At 40.1% G+C, this 20,258-nt stretch overlaps 1 protein-coding gene across 1 annotated transcript in view; it reads left to right on the top strand.

The window, feature by feature from the left end:
* URB1 (URB1 ribosome biogenesis homolog) overlaps positions 1 to 20,258 on the top strand; it is a 70,042-nt gene that overhangs the window by 25,503 nt on the left and 24,281 nt on the right. The window contains exons 15-25 of the mRNA XM_056858210.1: positions 712 to 831; positions 5,216 to 5,332; positions 7,534 to 7,672; positions 7,847 to 8,020; positions 9,357 to 9,552; positions 9,735 to 9,960; positions 10,669 to 10,842; positions 11,342 to 12,197; positions 14,573 to 14,774; positions 16,169 to 16,352; positions 18,707 to 18,765. Of these exons, the coding sequence (XP_056714188.1) occupies positions 712 to 831; positions 5,216 to 5,332; positions 7,534 to 7,672; positions 7,847 to 8,020; positions 9,357 to 9,552; positions 9,735 to 9,960; positions 10,669 to 10,842; positions 11,342 to 12,197; positions 14,573 to 14,774; positions 16,169 to 16,352; positions 18,707 to 18,765 (2,447 nt within the window). The remainder of the gene's footprint in view (positions 1 to 711; positions 832 to 5,215; positions 5,333 to 7,533; positions 7,673 to 7,846; positions 8,021 to 9,356; positions 9,553 to 9,734; positions 9,961 to 10,668; positions 10,843 to 11,341; positions 12,198 to 14,572; positions 14,775 to 16,168; positions 16,353 to 18,706; positions 18,766 to 20,258) is intronic.

Raw genomic sequence — 20,258 nt, 5'->3', positions numbered from 1 at the left:
ATAGGCAGGACAGCCTCCTGTACATCACACATACCTCAGACTTTTGCACTCTTTTCTAAACATGTTTGTTACATAATGTAATAGTAAGAGGTTTAAAGAAGAAGAAGAAGAGTTGGTTTTTATATGCTGACTTTCTCTACCATTTAAGGAAGAATCAAACCTGCTCACAATCACCTTCCCTTCCCCACAACAGACACCCTGTGAGGTAAATGGGGCTGAGAGAGCTCTTAAGAAAGCTGTGACTAGCCCAAGGTCACCTAGCTGGCTTCATGTGTAGGAGTGGGGAAACCAATCTGGTTCACCAGATTAGTGTCCGCTGCTCGTGTGGAGGAGGGGGAATCAAACCCGGTTCTCCAGATTAGAGTCCACCGCTCCAAACCACCACTCTTAACCACTACACCATGCTGGCTCTACACCACGTTTGAACTGGGATGACCCGGGTCAGATCCTTCTTATCCCTGTAACTCAGTGGGTGACCTTTGTCAAGTAACATTCTCTTACCACCTAACCTACCTGCCAGAAATATTATTTGAATAAAATGGAGAAGGTAAGAACATGTATGCTGCCCTAAGTCCTTGGAGAAAGGCCTGAATAACTACTGAATAAATAATTACACGGTCATTGACAGTTAGAGGATTTTGGAAGGCTTCAATGTTTGTGGAGAGTCTGAAAAACATTTTGTCATGAAAGCAATAAAATGTTTTCTTTTAGGTTGACTTTGCTGCTGAGAAAGCTTGTACAGAAAGATCGGTATTCTATTTATTGATGAAAATGTTTGTTACAAGTAACCATCCTCATCTCAAAACATCAACAAAGAAATTGATTATTAAGGTGAGCTTTTGCATTAACCTAGTCATCAGAATATCTTTATGTCCGCACAAAAACAGTTGACACTGAACTGGAGGGTTTGTACAGATGAGATGCTGTAAGTGGAAGTTGTATAATTTTAATATAGGATGTATATTTTACATTTTATGCTGGCCTTTGGCTGTAATAATAAATGATTTGATTTGATGTGAACTGGAGGGTTTAGGGCTCATGTATTGCATCTTGTTCTGTTCTGAGCCACTCACAGTATGCTTACCCAATCCAGAAAAAGTGTTTCAGTCAGTTAGATTTCACTTAATATGTTTCCTTTTGTTTTTGCTGGGTTTTGTTGGAAAGTGTTCTTGGGGAATATAAACTGCATTGCTTATGAAACTGAAGAATTTTTTTTTTACTCCACTTGTCAAGCAGCTTTGAATTGGCTCTTTGATTTACCATATTGGGACTCTATGGATTCAGACTATGTTCCTTGTGGTCATTGTTAGGTAGCTTGGCCTACTGTCTTACTGTTGGCAGTGAAGTATTCCATGGATGAGAGGTTCAGAGATGGGGCGGGGGGCAGATAAAGGTTAAATAGACCACGTGTGGGTGATTGTTAGGCAGCTTGCTATATACTTCTGTAGCATATCTGAATGTCTGATCGGTGGTATTAAGGAAATGTAGGTGACTAGATACCAGGCTTGGAGCCTTGGTCCATGCTCCTGGAAGCTAAGCCTATCCAGAGAGAGAAATGGCTAAATTCCGACAAGGGGTGGTTGGGCCTGGCATCCTGCTATCTAGATCTACTCCCATGGATTCAGTTCTGGAACAGTTAAGTTCCTTATGGAGTGCATTAGATTGTTCACATGAAGTCCGTTCATTAACAAAATTAGTTTAGTTTTGTTTCTTTGCTGAGACTTTCATACTTTGTATGTCCCTCAGTGGCCATTGCTAGGCAACTAAAACAGTATTGCCAGCCTTCAAGCCTTGGTTTCTGTCAGTAAAAGACTGGGGGAATGGGCCCTTTCCTTGGTTGTTTTGACCTTTGAGGGAGGACTCATTGGGACCACACCTGGCAGCAGGCAGCAACCATCAGGAGACTTGTTACCACAAAGCTTGCATGTCTCATCCAAGCCTGGCTTCATGCTACTGTTTAACAGCAGCTACCCCACAAAATTCTGTGTGTAGTGGTTAGATTTTCAGACTAGGATCTGGGATACCCATGTTTGAATCTCTGCCATTATTCTCCCTGAGTGACTTTGTGCCAGTCATACACTCCCAGCCTATCTCACAGGGTTGTTATGAGAATAAAATGGAGGAGAGAATGACATAAGCTGATTTGGGTTCCCATTGTGGAGAAAAGCAGGGTGTAAGTAAAGTGGTGGTGGAAAATGCCATCAGGTCATAGCTGACGGAATACCCTGTAGGGTATTCAAGGCAAGAGACGTTCAGAGGTGATTTGCCATTGCCTGCCTCAATGTGGGATGAGAGAGTTCTGAGAGAACTGTGACTGGCCCAGGATCACCCAGCAGGCTTGGTGTGGAGGAGTGGGGAATCGAAACCTGTTGTCCAGATTAGAGTCCGCCACACTTAACTACTACACCACACTGACTCTCATAAGTGAAGTAGATAATAATAAATAAAGCTGAAGATGTGGGGCAGATAAATTATAGGTTGGTGTGTGTGTGGGAAGGAGAGAAGGCAGCAGGGAATGTTGAGGTTATGGGGACTGCCAGGAGGAGAGAAAGAAGAAACAGGGAGGGAAGTGTGAGGTGCTCCTCACAAGTCCTTGGAGTTTTCCCAGAAAAATGCTGTCAGGGAGGGGAATCGGGAAAGCTGAAGACAGGAGGGCAGACACAGGCAGGTTGGCTGGTGGGTGGGAAGGGGAGAAGGAAGCAGGAAAAGAGATTGAGCTATGGGGACTTTCAGGAAAGGAAAAGAAGAAATAGGGGGCAAAATGAAATGTAACATATTAATGTCATAATTACTTTAAAATTGATGTGGGCTTTTTATTCTTAGCCTCACCAATGCTAAAATTTTATCCTCACCTGTTCTAATTGTGTAGTTAATAAATCTATTGATTAAATAGATTAAAGCTTGCATCCTTAACATAATATTACAAAAACATTTAAACATTTTAAAATGTTTTTAAGCTGCCTTTTCTTTGATTTTTAAAAAATGAAGGCTGCTGCTCAACCTGTTTTTAGTAAGAATCATGTGATCAGTTTCATTCTTTTCAACCAAGGGCCATAAAAACCAGGACCTTTTTACAAATGTACATTTGAATGAGTGCATTTATTTGGAATACGGCAGTTACTCAAGTCACAGCCTAAGTTTCTTACAAATGATTGCCAAGGCAACATATAACATTTGCTATGAAACTGCATTTCACTTGAGCATCTGCCAGCACTAATTATCTTACAGTTCCCTGAAAACTTCCTGTTTAGAAGGGGGACATGTGGATTTTTTCCTGGGGCTTGTACTTAGAGTACAGTAATGATAATGATAATAATAATAATAATAATAGTATCTTCCACCACTTTGGGTCCACAAGTGCAGGGCCTTATTTCATAAGCACCCTGGCTTGTCAGTCTTCAGTAGCAATTGTCTGTGAGGTCTGAAAGTGACGGGTTGTGAAAGAGTTCATTCGTTTACAAGTTCAGCTGAATAGTCTTCTTGACAGAGTAGTTAACATACTTAAATTACAGTGAGAAGTTTAATATTTGCACAGCTGTCAGATCAGACTTGGCATCAACATATTGAATCCACAGGTTGAGCTAAAACTGGGGGGGTATAAAAACAAGCCCCTTTTTTCATCTTTTAAGAAGCTTTTTAAAGGCTTTTTTCCTGGGGTGTACCCTTCTGACATACACATGGCCAACATTCTCATCACACCTGGCTTTCCATAAAAATATTACATGACTTGAATTTTATGTGCTTTTGATAAAAACCAGAAATAGTTTAATAGTTTAATAATTTGTATAGGATTTAACACAAAACAAAGTCATGCAGAATCCCTAGTGAGAAGGCTGTCATCTTAAAATGATTGGCAACGATGCTATGTTAGTAAAGATGCTAATGGCTGCTGCCATAATGACTGGTTATAGATTTTGGCATAAGGGGGAGGCGTCATTCATACTGGGTTTGTTTTTTTTTGTGTAAGTTCATACGTTTTATTTATAGTCTGTCGTTCTCAGATTACTCAGAATCTTCCCTGTTATTATTTATAAATTCATAGCATCTTTCAAGTTCTATGTGATGACTGCCTGAAGTGATCTTGGATAGTGAGGGGGTTCCAGTGTTTTTGATTAACGTCTCATTTTAGAATAATGATTATAAAAACCAGTAGCCCTTATGTATGTAAAAAAAGGGACCAAAAACATAATACACCATGAAAAAACACACATGCAAAACAAAGTGTGGCCAAATAGTAAAAATGTGTACAGGAGTATATCGTAAATGATAATACAACAGAATGCATACTGGGATGCCGGCACAGGTAGTGTTAGTTTTGGTTAAATTTGTGTTCCTGCCTGCCGTTAAATCTTCAGAAGCAGTAAGACCGGCAGAGCTCCCTTTGCACGGTTTAAGATACTTCTTCAGTGTATTGGTAATTAGGCTTCAGCTGAAGAAGATTTATGAAACTGGAGCATATCCGGATTCCTGTCCATTGTATTATCATTGACGTTACACTTTTGTACACATTTTCACTGTTTGACCACAATTTGTTTTGTTTGTGCCAGTAATAGTTTATGTGAGTTTTTTCCATGGCGTGCTGTGTTTTTGTTACACTTATGTATGTATTCATCTGCATGTGTGTAAATTCAGTTGCAATACTGCTCTATCAACTATTTGGCAGTGAAGTGGTTGAGGGTGGTACTAAAGCACTCCTCTGCTCCCTCTCCTGATTGCTGTGATTGCTATTTATTTCCATGGGCAACATGTGATGCACCCTGGTTGCTGGACAGGCTAAAGAATCTGCACGCAGCACCTGGCTGTGGCTGGTATGGATGTCGCTGCATGGAAGGCTGCATCTGTATGCATGGTGATCCTAACTAGACTGGGACCAATAACACCACCTGTGTTCAGTTTTACCAATTCAGCTGCTATTTGTAGCATTAGTGGATGGAGTGAGAAGGGGATGGGAATGGAAATTTCTGGAAAAAATTGGCCTTTTGGAGTACTTGCAGATAAAAGAAAATGTTGACGGGAAAGAAAGTTTGCATATTTTTAAGAGCCTTTTATATAGCTTGTATGTCCATGTTAATGTAATATGCCTTTGAACAGGTGATTTGTAGTTAAAAGGCAACTATCCCACCATCTGTTGCTGCAGTGTCGTCATTATCAAGTAGCAAAAATTAGACTGTTCAAAAATAGCAACTGAAAGCATTATATAATTGTTTTCTGACAGGTTTTGCAGGACAGTGGAGTATTTGAGTATACCTGGAAGGAACTTGAAGTGTGGCTTGAACATTTGGAGAACACAGTAGAAGCCAAAAAGGAAGCAGTGATTCAGTTTTTGGAAAGGGTAATGAATGTACAAATTAGTCAGATGAACAGTGCCAAGAATAGCATTAGCAGAAACTTATTACCTTTTGTTGTTGTTGTATAACATGTTTCAAAGAATTGTGAGTTCTCAGAATTCATTCATATCTGCTAGACATGGAAAAAAGAACAAAGGAAATGAGATGAAGGGAAGGCTTTTGTTTGATATTTCCCCTGCTGTAATAGCATTGACAAGGCATGAGGCTGTTGCTATAGTTGAATGAACAAAGAACTCAGAAAGGAAAGGCTGACTAAGTATCTTTAGGCTAACTTAATTCTCACAGTGATACTCTCAGTACACATACTGCTTTCCTCTCTTATAGAAACAACAAATAAAGCAGGGAAATCATGATCCAGACAGATTACTTCCCAGGCAGTTCATGGGGTAAAAATCTTGATTCTAAGAATCACTGTGGATTGGATCCTGAGATTCTTGTTTCCTAAGCAATTGTCTTCCTCTAATGGAGACCAGCTCTCTCTTAGTGGAAGGCAGAGTTGGATCTAATCCGTTATTCTTACTTAGCAAACAATGAGCAAAAGTTGTAGCCGCAAAATATTTAAGAATAAAAATATTTATGGAAGATGGTTTTGCCTACATGATAAAGTACCTGTTCCTTAAATGTTTGTATCAGAGAGGCTTTTGGTATTATGTTATAAAAATTGTGTCTCTGTAAGCGAGAATCAAGCCTTCATAAACATTGATTTAATTTACTCACTTAACTATTTATACGCTGCCTTTCCCACCAACCATCATGGCTCAAAGTAGTTTACAAAGGGCCTACCAGCAGTCAACAATTAGAACCAAACAATCAATTAAGAAAAATTAGCTACCTTACTCTCACAATAATACAACCCCAGATTAATGATTTGCTGAACGACTCTCTAAAAAGGATAGCCTAGCACCTTTTCTGAAAAGAAACTAACATAGGAGCCTTCATGCATCCTTGGGAATGGCATTCCTTAAAGCTAGAGTCACCATTGAGAATGAGCAATGGCCAACAATTTAACTCGGAGGGAGAACTGAAGCAGAAGGAGGCTCTGGAAAGTTCTGAGCACTCCCTCCGAGTTAAATGTTTGGCCTTTGCCAATACCTGCTGTTTTGACAGTGAAATACGCTACCATCACTTCATAATGTTCTTTAGCATGTCCCAAAGTCTGAATGCCTGCAGGTAGCTTAATGTTTCATGTATACACGTATAAAAGACCAGATGTTGCAACAAATGCCTTATTAGATAGTGAAAACACTGATTGTAGGACTATGTGGTCATAAAAATCCCAGGCAGAATTAATCAGTTTGGATAAAAATCCTTTAAAAATATTCTGAGCTGGACTCTGGTCGGGAAAGGGCAAGATAAAAATCAAATAAATAAATAAATTTTCCCTTCTTTTGAACAAGCAGTTGAACGACTTTAAAAAACATATTATTACTTTTTTATTTGACCATGTATAGTTACATATGCCCAGTGGGATATACAAATGTATAACTCTGCTCAGGAGTTGAATCCTTTAGCTGTGGAAGTGAAGTATGCAAGCTGGGTGCCAGTAAAGGATAATGTCATGTCAAGCTGGGTGAACATACCGTGCCCAGACTGAACTTTGATTTTCGTTATAACAGTTCCCACTGTTGAAGAGGCATGCTTCTATTCCACTGCAAATTACCTTTTCTTTTTGGCAGTTAGAACTACTTTAGCAAAAATAATTACTTTTTGATTGCATGCACTGTTTTCCTCTGTGAGCAAATTGTGCAGCATATATGCCTACAATTGCATTACATTATATTAGGACAGGGGTCCCCAACCTTTTTGAGTCTGTGGGTACCTTGGGAATTCTGACACAGGGTGGTAGGTGCATGCACATAATGGCTGCTGCATGAGACGGAGCCACATACAAACCCGAAGGAAGTCCAAGTACAGTGGAGAAGAGAGATAATTTTATAAATACATTCTAAAAAGGGAGAGAGAATAAAACGAACATTGTGGTGGCAACTGCTTCCAAGTCAACATTATTTTAATCTGCACAGCCGATCAGATCTCCAGTGACTAATCAAAAGTTGTGCTAGGCAAGAGCCCCACCTGGCCCTGCCCACTTTCTAAAAACACTTGGCAGGCATCATGGCACCCACAGGTACCACATTGGGCATCTCTGCATGAGGACCTTGTGACTGATGTTTATTTTCCTTTGCAGGTCTTGGTAAAATTGGTGACAACTCCTTATCCGTACACTGATAAGGCAGCAGATCTTGTCCAAGAAGCCAGTATTCTGCAGGTCAACCTGTTTAAACAAGATACTGATAATGTCAGCATACCCATCTCTCACATTGACGGTATGCCCTAAACTTTGGTATCCATGAAGTCTTTCTGCAGATGTTCCACTGATGTTCTTGAGAATTTTCTGGAGTCAGATTTTCAGAAATAAGACATTAATTATACCCTTGACAAGTAAAAAGCATAAGTAATTAAGTTGTTTATAAACCAAGGGGTTTTCTTTGTTAAACTAGATGCTCTGGATATGATTGATGTCCTTGTGGAAGGCAATGAAGATTTAGATGAAGAAATTGGATCCACTTTAAGTGAAGACATGGTTATGAGCACATTTCCGTTCAGTGCTATCGTCCCAGCTGCTTTGGAAGCCAGGAATAAGTTGCTTCTTGAGTGTGATGGAAGCACAAAGGGTAGATTCTTCTTATATTTATTTTAATTGTTTTGATTGTAGTAAAATCTGCAAAGATTCACCTTGACTTCCAGATGGGAGTATTTCTTGTAACCATTATGGAAAATATTTTTGAGCAGCACCTTAGTGAAGACCACAGCTTGTCAGTTATGGTTTCTTGCCTAATGGCTTCATTAAAACATCCATTCAATTTTAGAAATATTTTTGTGTTTTGGTCCATTTTTGTTGTGCTGGAACTAAGAGACTGACTTTCTGTCTTTGTGGTCATGAATCCCCCAACTTGAAAGCCTGGATAAGGACTCTCAAGTTCAAGATAAAGGACATTGTAAGGGCAGTACGGCTAAGAAGTAGATTGGAGCCAATGTTTAAGAAACAACATGACACCATAGACCATCTTTTCCTGATTCCATGGAGAACCAGTTATCTAAAATTGAAAGCCAAACATTTCTCTTTTGCCAGGCAAGGGGAAATAGCAGGATGATGTGGATCAGTTATTTTTTAAAAAACAAACAAAACACATGTTTATCCTTTTGAAAAACTTGCATTGTAGAAAATACATACCAGACTTCTCTAATATCCAAATAGATTGCTTAGGAAACAGTTAATTGCAAAAAGACGCCTGTGCTTTACTTGACTTGTTGGAATCCAACCAACTGTGCCTCCCAAATATCTTTTACTGGTTCCATTTTTTCTGTACCATTTTTCCTCTTTAACTGTGACAATGCCCTGGATGTTTGTCAGTTTCCAGACTTAAAAAAAATATAGCTAAACCAGAGATGCTCACTGTTTAGGAAATGAAGGAGTGCAGATGACTTTGAGTATAATTTCGTTCAACACACTCTATAGTGCAAGTTTGGGCTGTCTGCTTTAATCCACTAACAGCAGTTCAGAACAGCCATAGTTACGTTTGTTTGAAATTAATGGCATACAGCTCTACCTTTGATTAAGCCAGTTCTCTGGGAAAAGAAAGAGCCAGGAAAGACAGTTGAGACTGACTGTGTTTAGAAAATGATCAAAATCCCCAGGGTACTTGCATCTCATGATGCTGTAAGAAGCATTAATGTCTGCTTAAACACACTGAAGCCCTTCACATAGTTCACACCCACAACAGTGTGATGGCTGTTGGATGTCGTTTTTCATTTTGGGGAATAATATAGTTCCAAAAGTGCTTTGTTGTGTACAGTGTTAGAATCAGCTCTGACGCAGCTTGTGCACTTAATAGGTCACTTGCTCATTGTAAAAGAATTTTTTTTTTCTAATTAAGAGATCCAGCTTTGAACCTTTCAAGTCAATAAGCCACAACAGCCTGTCTGAGATTATTATTTCTGTTTCTGCAGGAGAAAGCATAGTGGACTATCTTGTCACCGTTGGCACTGACCTTCTGCATTCTCAGAGAGACCCCTTAGCTCTTTGTTTGATGCTTCAGCTCTATGATAGAGAACTTCAGACTCTGCATTCTTCTAACTACCCTCAACTCTACCAGTTCAGCCAGTACTACAGTCTTTGGATACCACAACATATTAAAGAAGCTTTGGTAGGTGAATCCCTACAAAACAACTTGGAAAATCCAAGGATAGAGGAGGTCAACAGAAACCAGAATGGGCCTCCAGCAGCACATTTTTTAGGTTGACTTGTATCTTTGCAGTCCTTGGTGTTGATTGAGCCATGATTTACATGTTGTTTTTGTGTTTCTCATTACATGGATTATTAAACTAATTCAAGCCACTAAGCAGTGTGTCTGAAGATCGATTCCTGTCACTGGATTCATCGTTTTCCTCCTTGTTGAAAAATAGTTATGAGAAAGGTGCTGCCGGTCTCTTGGAAGAGGGTGTTAAAGAGAAGTTGAATGAGGCAATTTTACGTCTCCAGCCTCAGAAGCTCTTGGTAGCCTCAAAGCATGTCCTGTTGTACCTAAAAACCACAGTGGAAAATTTCAGCAGTGTAAGAATTTTTTTTTTGGTCTCTGCATCCTTTCCTGGGCAACATTAAAACATTAGTACATTTAGTATTTTATTCCAAGAACTACAGAAGTACTTTAATATTTTATTCCAAGACAAAGAACAACATCAAATATGTGGCAGCAAATTTGCGTTTGCCACCTCAAGTATGAGCAAACGGGAGCTACAGACAGTCTTGACTCCTAGGCTTACTTACTGTGCTGTATGCATCTCTTGTAGTTTTATGTATATATATAAAGTACTTTTTGTGGGCCTGTAAAAATATGTATACCTGTAAAAAATATAACAGGAAGAGCCCCGTGACGCAGAGTGTTAAGCTGCAGTACTGCAGTCAAAAGCTCTGCTCACGACCTGAGTTCGATCCCGACGGAACTCGGTTTCAGGTAGCCGGCTCAAGGTTGACTCAGCCTTCCATCCTTCCGAGGTCGGTGAAATGAGTACCCAGCTTGCTGGAGGTAAAGAGAAGATGACTGGGGAAGGCACTGGCAAACCACCCCGCAAACAAAGTCTGCCTTGGAAACATTGGGATGGAACGTCACTCCATAGGTCAGGAATGACCCGGTGCTTGCACAGGGGACCTTTACCTTTTTAAAAAAATATAACACGTGAAATGGCCATGTGGTATATTGTTTCCTCGCTGATTCCTTTCCCTTGTCTTTTCCTCATCCTGTAATGTGTCTTTTCCCAGCAGTTCAGCAGCAACTCTGGTCTTTCCCTTCTCACTGTCTTTGTGGACCTGCTGAAGAATATATTACTCAAAAGTAATGATATAGAATTGTGTAGTCAGCAGGAAAAGGCCCAAACAAAATCTGATCTTTTTATGGACGAGGAGTCTCTGACTGCAGCAGAAACTTCAAATGAGAAGGTATTAACTTCGGCCTTAACAATTTTGCACAGTTGAAGTACTTGTTGGCTAACACTTTCAGATGACATCGTCTTTCCTCATTAAACCGGAAAGCAAATTCAAGGTTTTGAAAAGATTTTAAGTTGAATAATTACGAATTAAATCCCTTTGGTGTTGTGACAGTCCCTTAATCATATGCCTTCAATTACATCCATTTTTTTCCTACAGTGGTCTGTTTTCAGTTCTTCTGTATTGTAACTTCTGGAAGCAGCCCTAAGAGAAAGTGGCCCTCAACCAGCTGGGACCTAGATTGGAGGGAAAGGGGAGGATCCAGTAGTAGCCAATCATTCTGTATGCCCCTACTTCTTTACTTGTGTAACAAGTAAGCCAAATCAGTGTTTGAAGTAATAGGCTTTTTTCGGGATATAATGAATACAGTGTGTGGATTAAAAGTGCATGCTTGTTAGTCCTATGTGACATCTACCTATGTGGTGATGTCTTTTGTTCTTTTTTGCTGCAGATACTGGACATCCTTCTCCCTTTGGTCTTCAAACACTCTACACTGGAGAGTTGGTTCCTGGCTGTAGAACAACATTCTCTTCCACATCACAATTTAAGTCCCCTTGCAGTGAAGCACCTTGCTGCTCATCTGAATAATTGCATCCTTGAGTTGCTGAAGGTGGGCTGCCCACTGTTACAAGCCAGGAATCAACTTTGTGTGATCTCCAGATACTTCGAAGCTGTCACTAAAGCTGTCTTGAAAGAACTGCACACTGGGAGAAGAGGAGGAAGCAAAACATATTTCATGAGGTTACAGCAGCTGGAGGCATTGCAAGATCTGCACATGTTCATGAACTCACAACAGCTAAAAGAAGTTACTTTGGCTATGCTGCAGGTTCCTAAAGCAAATCTAGCCACCAAGAAATCTGAAACTTCCTCTGGCAAAAAACCATGCCTGAGCGCTTATGGAAAGACTCTAGTACAGCTTCTCACTGAGAGCTACCAAAGAGGATCCCTGAAGGGAGACTTCTTTTTTTCGAGAGAGCACGTTCAAGGGATGGGAGTTCTTTTGTCTACAGCAGCCACAGAGGAGTTAGAGAAGGTCTTCAGGCAAGCTGTAGAGAGAGAGCCTGTTTTTGCCCAAGCAGTTGGAGTCGATATTCAGATTTTCTGCCTTAATCGTGCCACAGAAAATTCCCTTTCCATTGCTGCTTTGTTGATTCAGCATTGTCAGACTCATCTTCTGCAGTTTGAGCTATGGTGTCTGAAGCATGCGACTGGCGAGTTCTTGAGACAGAACATGGGCTTGTTTCTGCCACTCATCAATACGTATTTGCAACGTCAAGAGCAGCATCGTTTTACACGCCCGTCAAAAGGTAACAGATAACTTACCGATTAGTTCTCACATAAGCTGTTGATTGGTTCTTTAGGAGTGGTAAATATTTTGGGTTTAAGGCCTACTTCACACATGCAGGGGCGGAGGCCGCAGACCCAAGATGGCGGAATGGACTGCCTCTCTTCAGAATGAAAATGGAAAGTCTTGGGGGATCACATGGAATGGTCCTATAGTAAAACCTCCTTGCAAACAGAAAATAGGCATAGCCAACAAAGAGGCGGATTAGAACCTTTCTACTTATTGTGTTAACTTTCTGTCTGCATTGAGTTTGTATTAAATTAAAAAGGAACATTCAGAGGTGAAATCTACTACCTGCATTGTGAAGTAGTTCAGCCCATTTTTACCACATTGCCACTTTATTCTTCTGCATATGTGAAACTCCTTTATTTATTGGGGGGAGGTAATCTTTTGCCTCCACCCTTTCACTGAAACTTCAAGGTAGCTTACAGAATCCATAAAACAACAGTCAGTTGACAAAAACTGCAGTAAAAGCTGTAACAGCAAACCATGAACCAGAGATCAGTTGTGAAGGAAAATGGGGGGCGGGGAAGCAGTAACTATCAGCTGTATTCCAATTAATAAGGGCAGAAAAGAGTTTTGAATGCCAGTGTCATGAATCTGTTGATACATTTGTGTCTTTAGAGCCAGCTCATGACAAGTAATTTTTCCTGAATTCTAAGGGTTACAAATAAAAGCCCGTTTTATTAATTAATAATGTTTTTTTTAAAAAGCTGTTTGCCACGATTCAGCTTTCCGTTTGCAACTAGCCCATAACGTTATATAATTTCTTCAGATGATTTATCACTTTTGAGACCTGTGTGTCTCAGTTACCTTCCTTCAACCTTTAAGGAGGTCCCCCCCCCTTTATTTGGGGTGGATCCAGCAATCTGCTCATACAGGGACTGCAGACCTTCCCATTTCCACTTCTGCCCTTGGGAAAGTTGATTCCTGGGGTCAAAGGACCTTTGTGGTATAATAGCCACACATGTAAGTGTGTAAGTGGGGAGGGGAAGTGTAAGTGGGGAAGGGAAGGGGCACAGACGCCCCCTCCTCTCTTTCTCCCTCCCCATCGGCAAAGCTCCACAGACGCGAAAAGAACTTTTTCCTATGTAAGCAATTTCATAAGATAATTTCATGTTATTTAACAAGAAGCATTTTGTCAATTTTTATGGCTGTTTATACTAATTTTTTTAATGGTAGCAAACATGCAATTAGTTTGTGAGCCACCAGCTTGCTGCCTCTTTTTTAGATTACTGCCTGATACAAAGGCCATGTTTATCAGTCCAAGGTACCTGTAATCTATAAGTATGAAATGGGAAAAATTATTTCACATATTACATTTCTCCCTTGGTGGTAGAAGAGAGTTCTGTGGGTGAGTAACTTCTGTTGTATGCTCCGACGTGCTCTGTTTACATTGACTAGCTAGTTTGTCCCATCCAGTGGGATGAGGCCCCTCCCAGCTTCAATAAACACTGAATAGTATGCAAAGAACTCTTAATAGGGTTGCCAACCTCCAGGTAGTTTCTGGAGATCTCCCGCAATTACACCGATTTCCAGGTAACCAACATCAGTTCTGCTGGAGAAAATGGCTGCTTTGGAAGCTGAACTCTATGGCATTGCATCCCCCTGAAGCCGCTCCCCTCCCTAAACCCCATGATACTTAGATTCCACCCCCAAAAAATCTCCAGGAATTTCCTTACTCAGAGCTGGCAACCAGAGCTCTTAACCATATTTGCTTGCCGCAGCCTGTTAAGAATCCTTTTCACTGTTGGATATTACATCTACTGGGAAAGAATATCTCATCCCTTTACTATAGAATAATAGAATGTTATATAGAGACAATGATGATGATATTATAACCATGTAGGACTTGAAACTGCTTATAGAAGTAGTATAGATAGTTTAAAGCAAGTCTGTAAGAAAGAAAATAAAGATTAGAAATTAATTTGAAATGCAAAAGTGTTAACCAGTAAAATTAGTGACTGAAGAAGATGTGGGGAAGTCATACATAGTAGATAGTATTGTATAGTATAGATAACATATTCTCAGTAGTAGTAATGAGTTTTCTTTTTATAAGTAGTTACAACTGAGTATATTGTTGAGATATGTTTATTTCTGTTATATTGTGAAATTAATAAAAATATTTTTTTAAAAAAGAATATCTCAGCATGGTCTCTCTTGGCCTGGTAGATTTACTGCTGTGCAAAATAGGAATCTAGTATTTTATTTAAAGACTGTATTTTATTTAAACCTGTATTTTATTTAAAGCTGTATAATGTAGTGTGTGTCTCCCTACTAATCCATAGGCCTATGACATGCCATCCTGTAGCTACTTTTTTTTTATCATTCCTACAGTCTCTTCAGCTGTTCTATCTGTTCTAAGAAAATCTTTGTGTCCAGAACTGCCAGATGTATTTCTGAATAGAGACGCATCAAAGCCATTGACAGAAGAGTGTCAAGTTCTTTGCAAGTTACTGCCATCTTTACAAATGGAAGACTTGAAAAATCTAGTTGAAATGTTACCTGTAGCTCTCGAGGCAACGGGAAGTCTTGAGCAGTAAGTCTATTTAATTTTTAAGTCTATATTTTGACCGATGCAACTACCATCTAAACATTTATTGCCATTGCCACACACAAGTATGATTTACAATCTGGACTCATAGGCATTTATAAAACAGCTAATTGTTTCAGAAGTGTCCAAAAATGTCAATAAAAGCAAGCTAAGAATGTTAAAAAAGAACCCTGTGGTGCAGAGTGGTCAGCTGCCGTACTGCAGTCCAAGCTCTGCTCACGACCTGACTTCAATCCCAACGGAAGTCGGTTTCAGGTAGCCGGCTCAAGATTGACTCAGCCTTCCATCCTTCCGAGGTTGGTAAAATGAGTACCCAGCTTGCTGGGGGTAAAGGGAAGATGATTGTGGAAGGCACTAGCAAACCACCCCGTAAACAAAGTCTGCCTAGTAAACGTCAGGATGTGACGTCACCCCATGGGTCAGGAATGACCCGGTGCTTGCACAGGGGACCTTTACCTTTTAAGAATTTTAAAAATACCAAATGGATTTTGTCCTCATTTGACTTCAAGGTATTTTGGCTTTTCCTGAAGCAGGGAGGGAGGCTGTCCAAGCTCTGTCAGACTAAATCCACCTTTTCTGTCCTCTTGGGAGAGTGGCAGATGGAAAATACCAGTTAAGATAAAGACTTTGTGGATACTTTGAAAACCTAATGCTTAACACTTTCAAATTTGGAAGTTGGTTAGATCAGTAAACAGAGATTTATTTCTTGAGTGCTGCTCAGTGTCCGTTGCTGAAGAGAAAGTAACAAGCCTTTCTTATGCCTGTACCAGAAAGAGGCTTGCAACCTTTATACAGAACAATTGAACCAACATAATCTTTTGGTGGTCCTTATGTTTGACCTAACAGTGGGTCTGTAGTTATTTGGGTAGAACAATCTCATAGCTTGAAGTGCCTGCATCTTTTGGAACACATAAACCCATGAAGCTGCTGGTTCTCGTAGGTTATCCGGGTTGTGTAACCGTGGTCTTGGTAACCAAGACCACGGTTACACAGCCCAGATAACCTACGAGAACCAATGAACTCTGACCGTGAAAGCCTTCGACAATAACATGAAGCTGCCTTATACTTAATCAGACCCTTGGTCCATCAAAGTCAGTATTGTCTATTCAGACCGGCAGCTGCTCTCCAGGGTCTCAGGTAGAGGTCTTTCACGTCACTGACTTGCCTAGCTCTTTTAACTAGAGATGCCGGGGATTGAACCTGGGACCTTCTGCATGCCAAGCAGATGCTCTGCCGCTGAGTCACAGTGGAATGGCTGACCTCCTCCGTAAAAATGCTATCAAGTTATCTCCTTTCCCAGCAGCCATGTAGTAGTGAGGGAAGAGCATTGGTATTGAAACAATGGTACAGCATTATTGCTCTGTTCATATCTCTTGCAGCTGGGTTGTTGCAGATGCTATATCAGGAACACTGGAGAGCTCTGAAGAGAAGCTGCACTCCTGGAAGAAATGCTTGCTGTCTGCCTGTATCAAATGGTTAATCCTCACTTACAGAAATAGCAAAGAACAAGAAACTTGTTCAGAAATGGAGGCTGCCATGCTGTCAAGGCTAGAAAAATTACTGGTGAGGACTGGAGTTTTTCGGCTTACTTGTGTTCTCTTTTTTCTCTCCATATCCTTTTGCATAGAATAGTGAGTTGTAAGTACAACAGAGGTTGTGGAGTGCAGTTTTAAAAATCCAGAACTCCAGTGGCACTTTAAAGACCAACAACACTTATTTATTTCATTGGAGACATGGATGAAATAAATAAATGTTGTTGGTCTTTAAAGATTACTGTCTCCATAGCTTAGTCACAAAGACCTAGTTGTACTGTTTTCCCAATTAGATGGGGAGCAATTAGATCACTGATACTTCATTGGCTACTAATCACAATGGCTTCTAGCTGTGATGGATATCTACTGCCTCCAGTACCAGAGGCAATAGGGCTCTTTTTATCAGTTGCTGGGGAGCATGGGCAGGAGGCTGCTATTGTGGGTGTTTGTGGGCTTCCTAGAGGTTGCTACTGTGTGTATAAAATACTGGACTAGATGGTCCTTTGGTCTGATCCAACATGGGTTTTCTTATGTTCTTATGGTCATTATTATTCTGCACAGCAATTTCAGTTTTCCAAATGGGTAATAGGATACCAACAAAAATATACCTGACAGTATCATTTGATATAACAGCTACTCCAATTTTTTTTGCTCATTTTCCTCCTCCTCCTTCTCTCTCCTCCTTTGAAACATGGATTTTTGGAAGCTGAAAAAAACACATTTATTTATTTCATGAGACAGAGCTCATCTGTTCAGATACAGTAGGAAGTGCCATGAATTTCAATACATGCCCACTAGGGAGTGCATAAACACAGCTAGTTGCACATTAATGTGCAAGCTTCCTTGCACTGTGCTCTGCCTTTCTTCTATTCCACAGTGTTCTTAAATATAGCTCCAACTGAGAAAATGACAACAATTAGCAGTACATTAAACCAAGATACTAAAAACAGAATAGCCAAATGAGCAAAACAAAGTAAACAGCAACAAATAAAATCCATTTTGTGGCCCATTCAAATCTAACTTAAAACTTTAGAACCTATAAAGCAGCCCTAATATAAAAATAAAATTGAGAACATCAATACAAATATCAAAAATGTATGATTTTTAGAAAGTTAATTTACCCTCAGACTAGGGCACCCAATGAAATTGATGGGCAGTAGATTCAGGACAGACAAAATTACTCAATGAGTAATTAAATTGTGGAATTCACTGCTAATGGATCTAGTGATGGCAAAGAGCATGCATGGCTTTAGACAGATTCATGGAGGGCAATTCCACCAATAGCTACTAGTGCTGTTTAGCTTGGAAAGAAGCAGCTAAAGGGAGACATAATAAAGGTCTATAAAATTATGCATGGTTTGGAGAGAGTGGACAGAGAGAAGCTTTTTGCCCTCTCTCATAATACTAGAACGCGAGGTCATCTGCTGAGGCTGGAGGGTGAGAGATTCAAAACTGATAAAAGGAAATATTTCTTCAAGCAACGCATAGTTAAATTGTGAAACTCCCTGCCCCAGGATGTGGTGATGGCTACCAATTTGGAAGGCTTTAAGAGGGGAGTGGACATGTTCATGGAGCAGAGGGGTATTCATGGCTACTAGTAAAAATGGATACTACGTAGTCATGATGCATCCCTGTCCTCTCCAGGATCAGAGGAGCATGCCTACTATCTTAGGTGCTGTGGAACACAGGCAGGATGGTGCTGCTGCAGTCGTCTTGTTTGGGGGCTTCCTAGAGGCACTTGGTTGGCCCCTGTGTGAACAGACTGCTGGACTTGGTGGGCCTTGGTTTGATCCAGCAGGGCTTTTCTTATGTTCTTAAGGTGTTTAAAAGAAACCTCCATCTTTAGACGCAGTAAACATCTGAAAACCGGGAGGCAACATCAGGGGGAAGTCCTTGGTCTCTATTCCCATTTGTAATCCCTCCAGAGCAACTAGTGGCCGTTGTGTGAAACAGGGTTCTGGATTAGATGGACCACTTCTCTGATCCTGCAGGGCTGCTGATATGTTTTCCTATGCATGAATATTTCTTGCTGAAGCAGGCACACAGTATTCGATTTAGGCAGCCATTGTGACTTTGAGTGCTTTACTTGTAGGTAAATCCTATTGGTTTTAATGAAACTTTGTTCTAAGAAAAAGACTGAAGTTGGGAAATGTATGCAGAGCTGAAAATGATACATCTGATATGTTTGACAGTCAGATTGTTAAACCAATTATGTATTGGTGTAATATATTTCTCTCTGCTGATGTTACTTTTTTGGTGCATTTGCTTTCATATATGATGGTTCTAAAATTCAAAATAAGGATACAGGTTACTGAAATGTTTAGTATTTTATCCTTTTCACCACAGTATATGTAAAATGTTGTTTTGTGTTTCCTACCAATATAGCATTCAGTAACTGAAGTGGTTCCAGAGGACTGGCATAATTTTGTGAAGATGGGACTCAGGTAAGCAATTTTATGATCCAGCTGTGATGCATCAAACACTGGGTGCTCTTACAAAGAGCTAGTTGTTAAGACACAACTTTGCCACCTTCTAAATACCTTATTTTATATGGAAATAAGAATACCGGTAACTATGCAAATCAGTGTTACTACTCTGAAGATGCCTGCCACAGTTGCTGGCGAAACGTCAGGAAAGAAAATTCCAAGACCACGGTTACACAGCCCGGATAACCTACAAGAACCAATGAACTCTGACCGTGAAAGCCTTCGACAACACCTCATTAAAACTTGGCATATTTCATTTCTGCTAAAGTTGTGAGTAGTGATGCCAGAGAAGGTCACAATTACCTGGTACAGAATACAAATCCACATAGTTTGTAATGTTGGGATGTATAATAAATTCAACATAATTTCCCTGAGTGCTCAGAGTGTAGAACTCTGCATGTGCAAAGTATGGTGGGCAAGCCCAAGGAAAGGGCCAGAGAGCAAGGAGAAAGATGACATGTCTAACCCAAGTTCCAGAAAGCTTCCTAACATCAATTGTAAAGCTGTAGGCTAAGGCTTTTATTGTATTTATTTTATTCTGTTGTTGTTTTTTCTTCTCTAGTTTTTAATTTCTTGGCTTTTTAGTTCATGGTGGGAAGACAGAACAATATTCTCCCCTGAAGCTTCTTTCAGCACATTGCTAGGGTGTCATTTTACAGTGAGTCAGTTTTAGAACTCCCAGGGAAAAGCCGGTTTCTTTCAGAGTGTTCCCTAATTATGCTTGTAAGCACTGACTCAGTTCCAAGTAGAGCTGAGGAAAACGTGTTCATGGCATTTGCAAGTACAGGACACCACTGAATGGTGATTTTGATTTTCCCAATTGCAAATACCGTTCTTCTGAAATAGTTCATCAGAGGCACTGGGATGTCTGGAGAAGATATTTAAGCAAATGTTGCACAGTGTTGTATTACCTGAATATCGAGTATTACCTGAATATATGAAAGTGCTGCACAAGCATAGAATGTATGATCTGTAGCAGAACTTTGGCTATACTCTTGTATTTTGCTGTAGCTCTTTTGTCTTGGCTGCAAACATGAAGGAGATGTCCGGAAAAATCATACAAGGAAGTATAGGGCTGAATAGCATATCCAGGCCTCAAGAAATTGAGCTTTAGTATTCTAGCTAGCGTCTGATTCCTTCCTTCCAAGCCCAGAGACGCATAATTCCCCAGTCTTTCTGCCATTCCTGCCATCTGTTCATTTGGTCACTGACAAACAAAATCCCAAATCTTTGAAAACACAGCTGTTGGAAGCAGGATAAATTATGTGAAATAAGAAAACATAGGCAAATTTTGCTTAACTAGGTCATAAGATTAAGGTTTCCAATCCAGAATCCACATTGCCTTATTTGGCATTAAGCACATTGTAGATAATCTGAAAATGATCCCTTTTTAGTCTTCATTTAATCCCTGTTATAACAAGTGCAGTCATGTAAAGTACAACTAGACCACT

The sequence above is a fragment of the Euleptes europaea genome, chromosome 12 (genome assembly GCF_029931775.1).
Source record: "Euleptes europaea isolate rEulEur1 chromosome 12, rEulEur1.hap1, whole genome shotgun sequence".
Taxonomy (NCBI): domain Eukaryota; kingdom Metazoa; phylum Chordata; class Lepidosauria; order Squamata; family Sphaerodactylidae; genus Euleptes; species Euleptes europaea.
The sequence above is the reverse complement of the archived record's forward strand: the minus strand, read 5'-3'. Positions and strand labels throughout refer to the sequence as shown.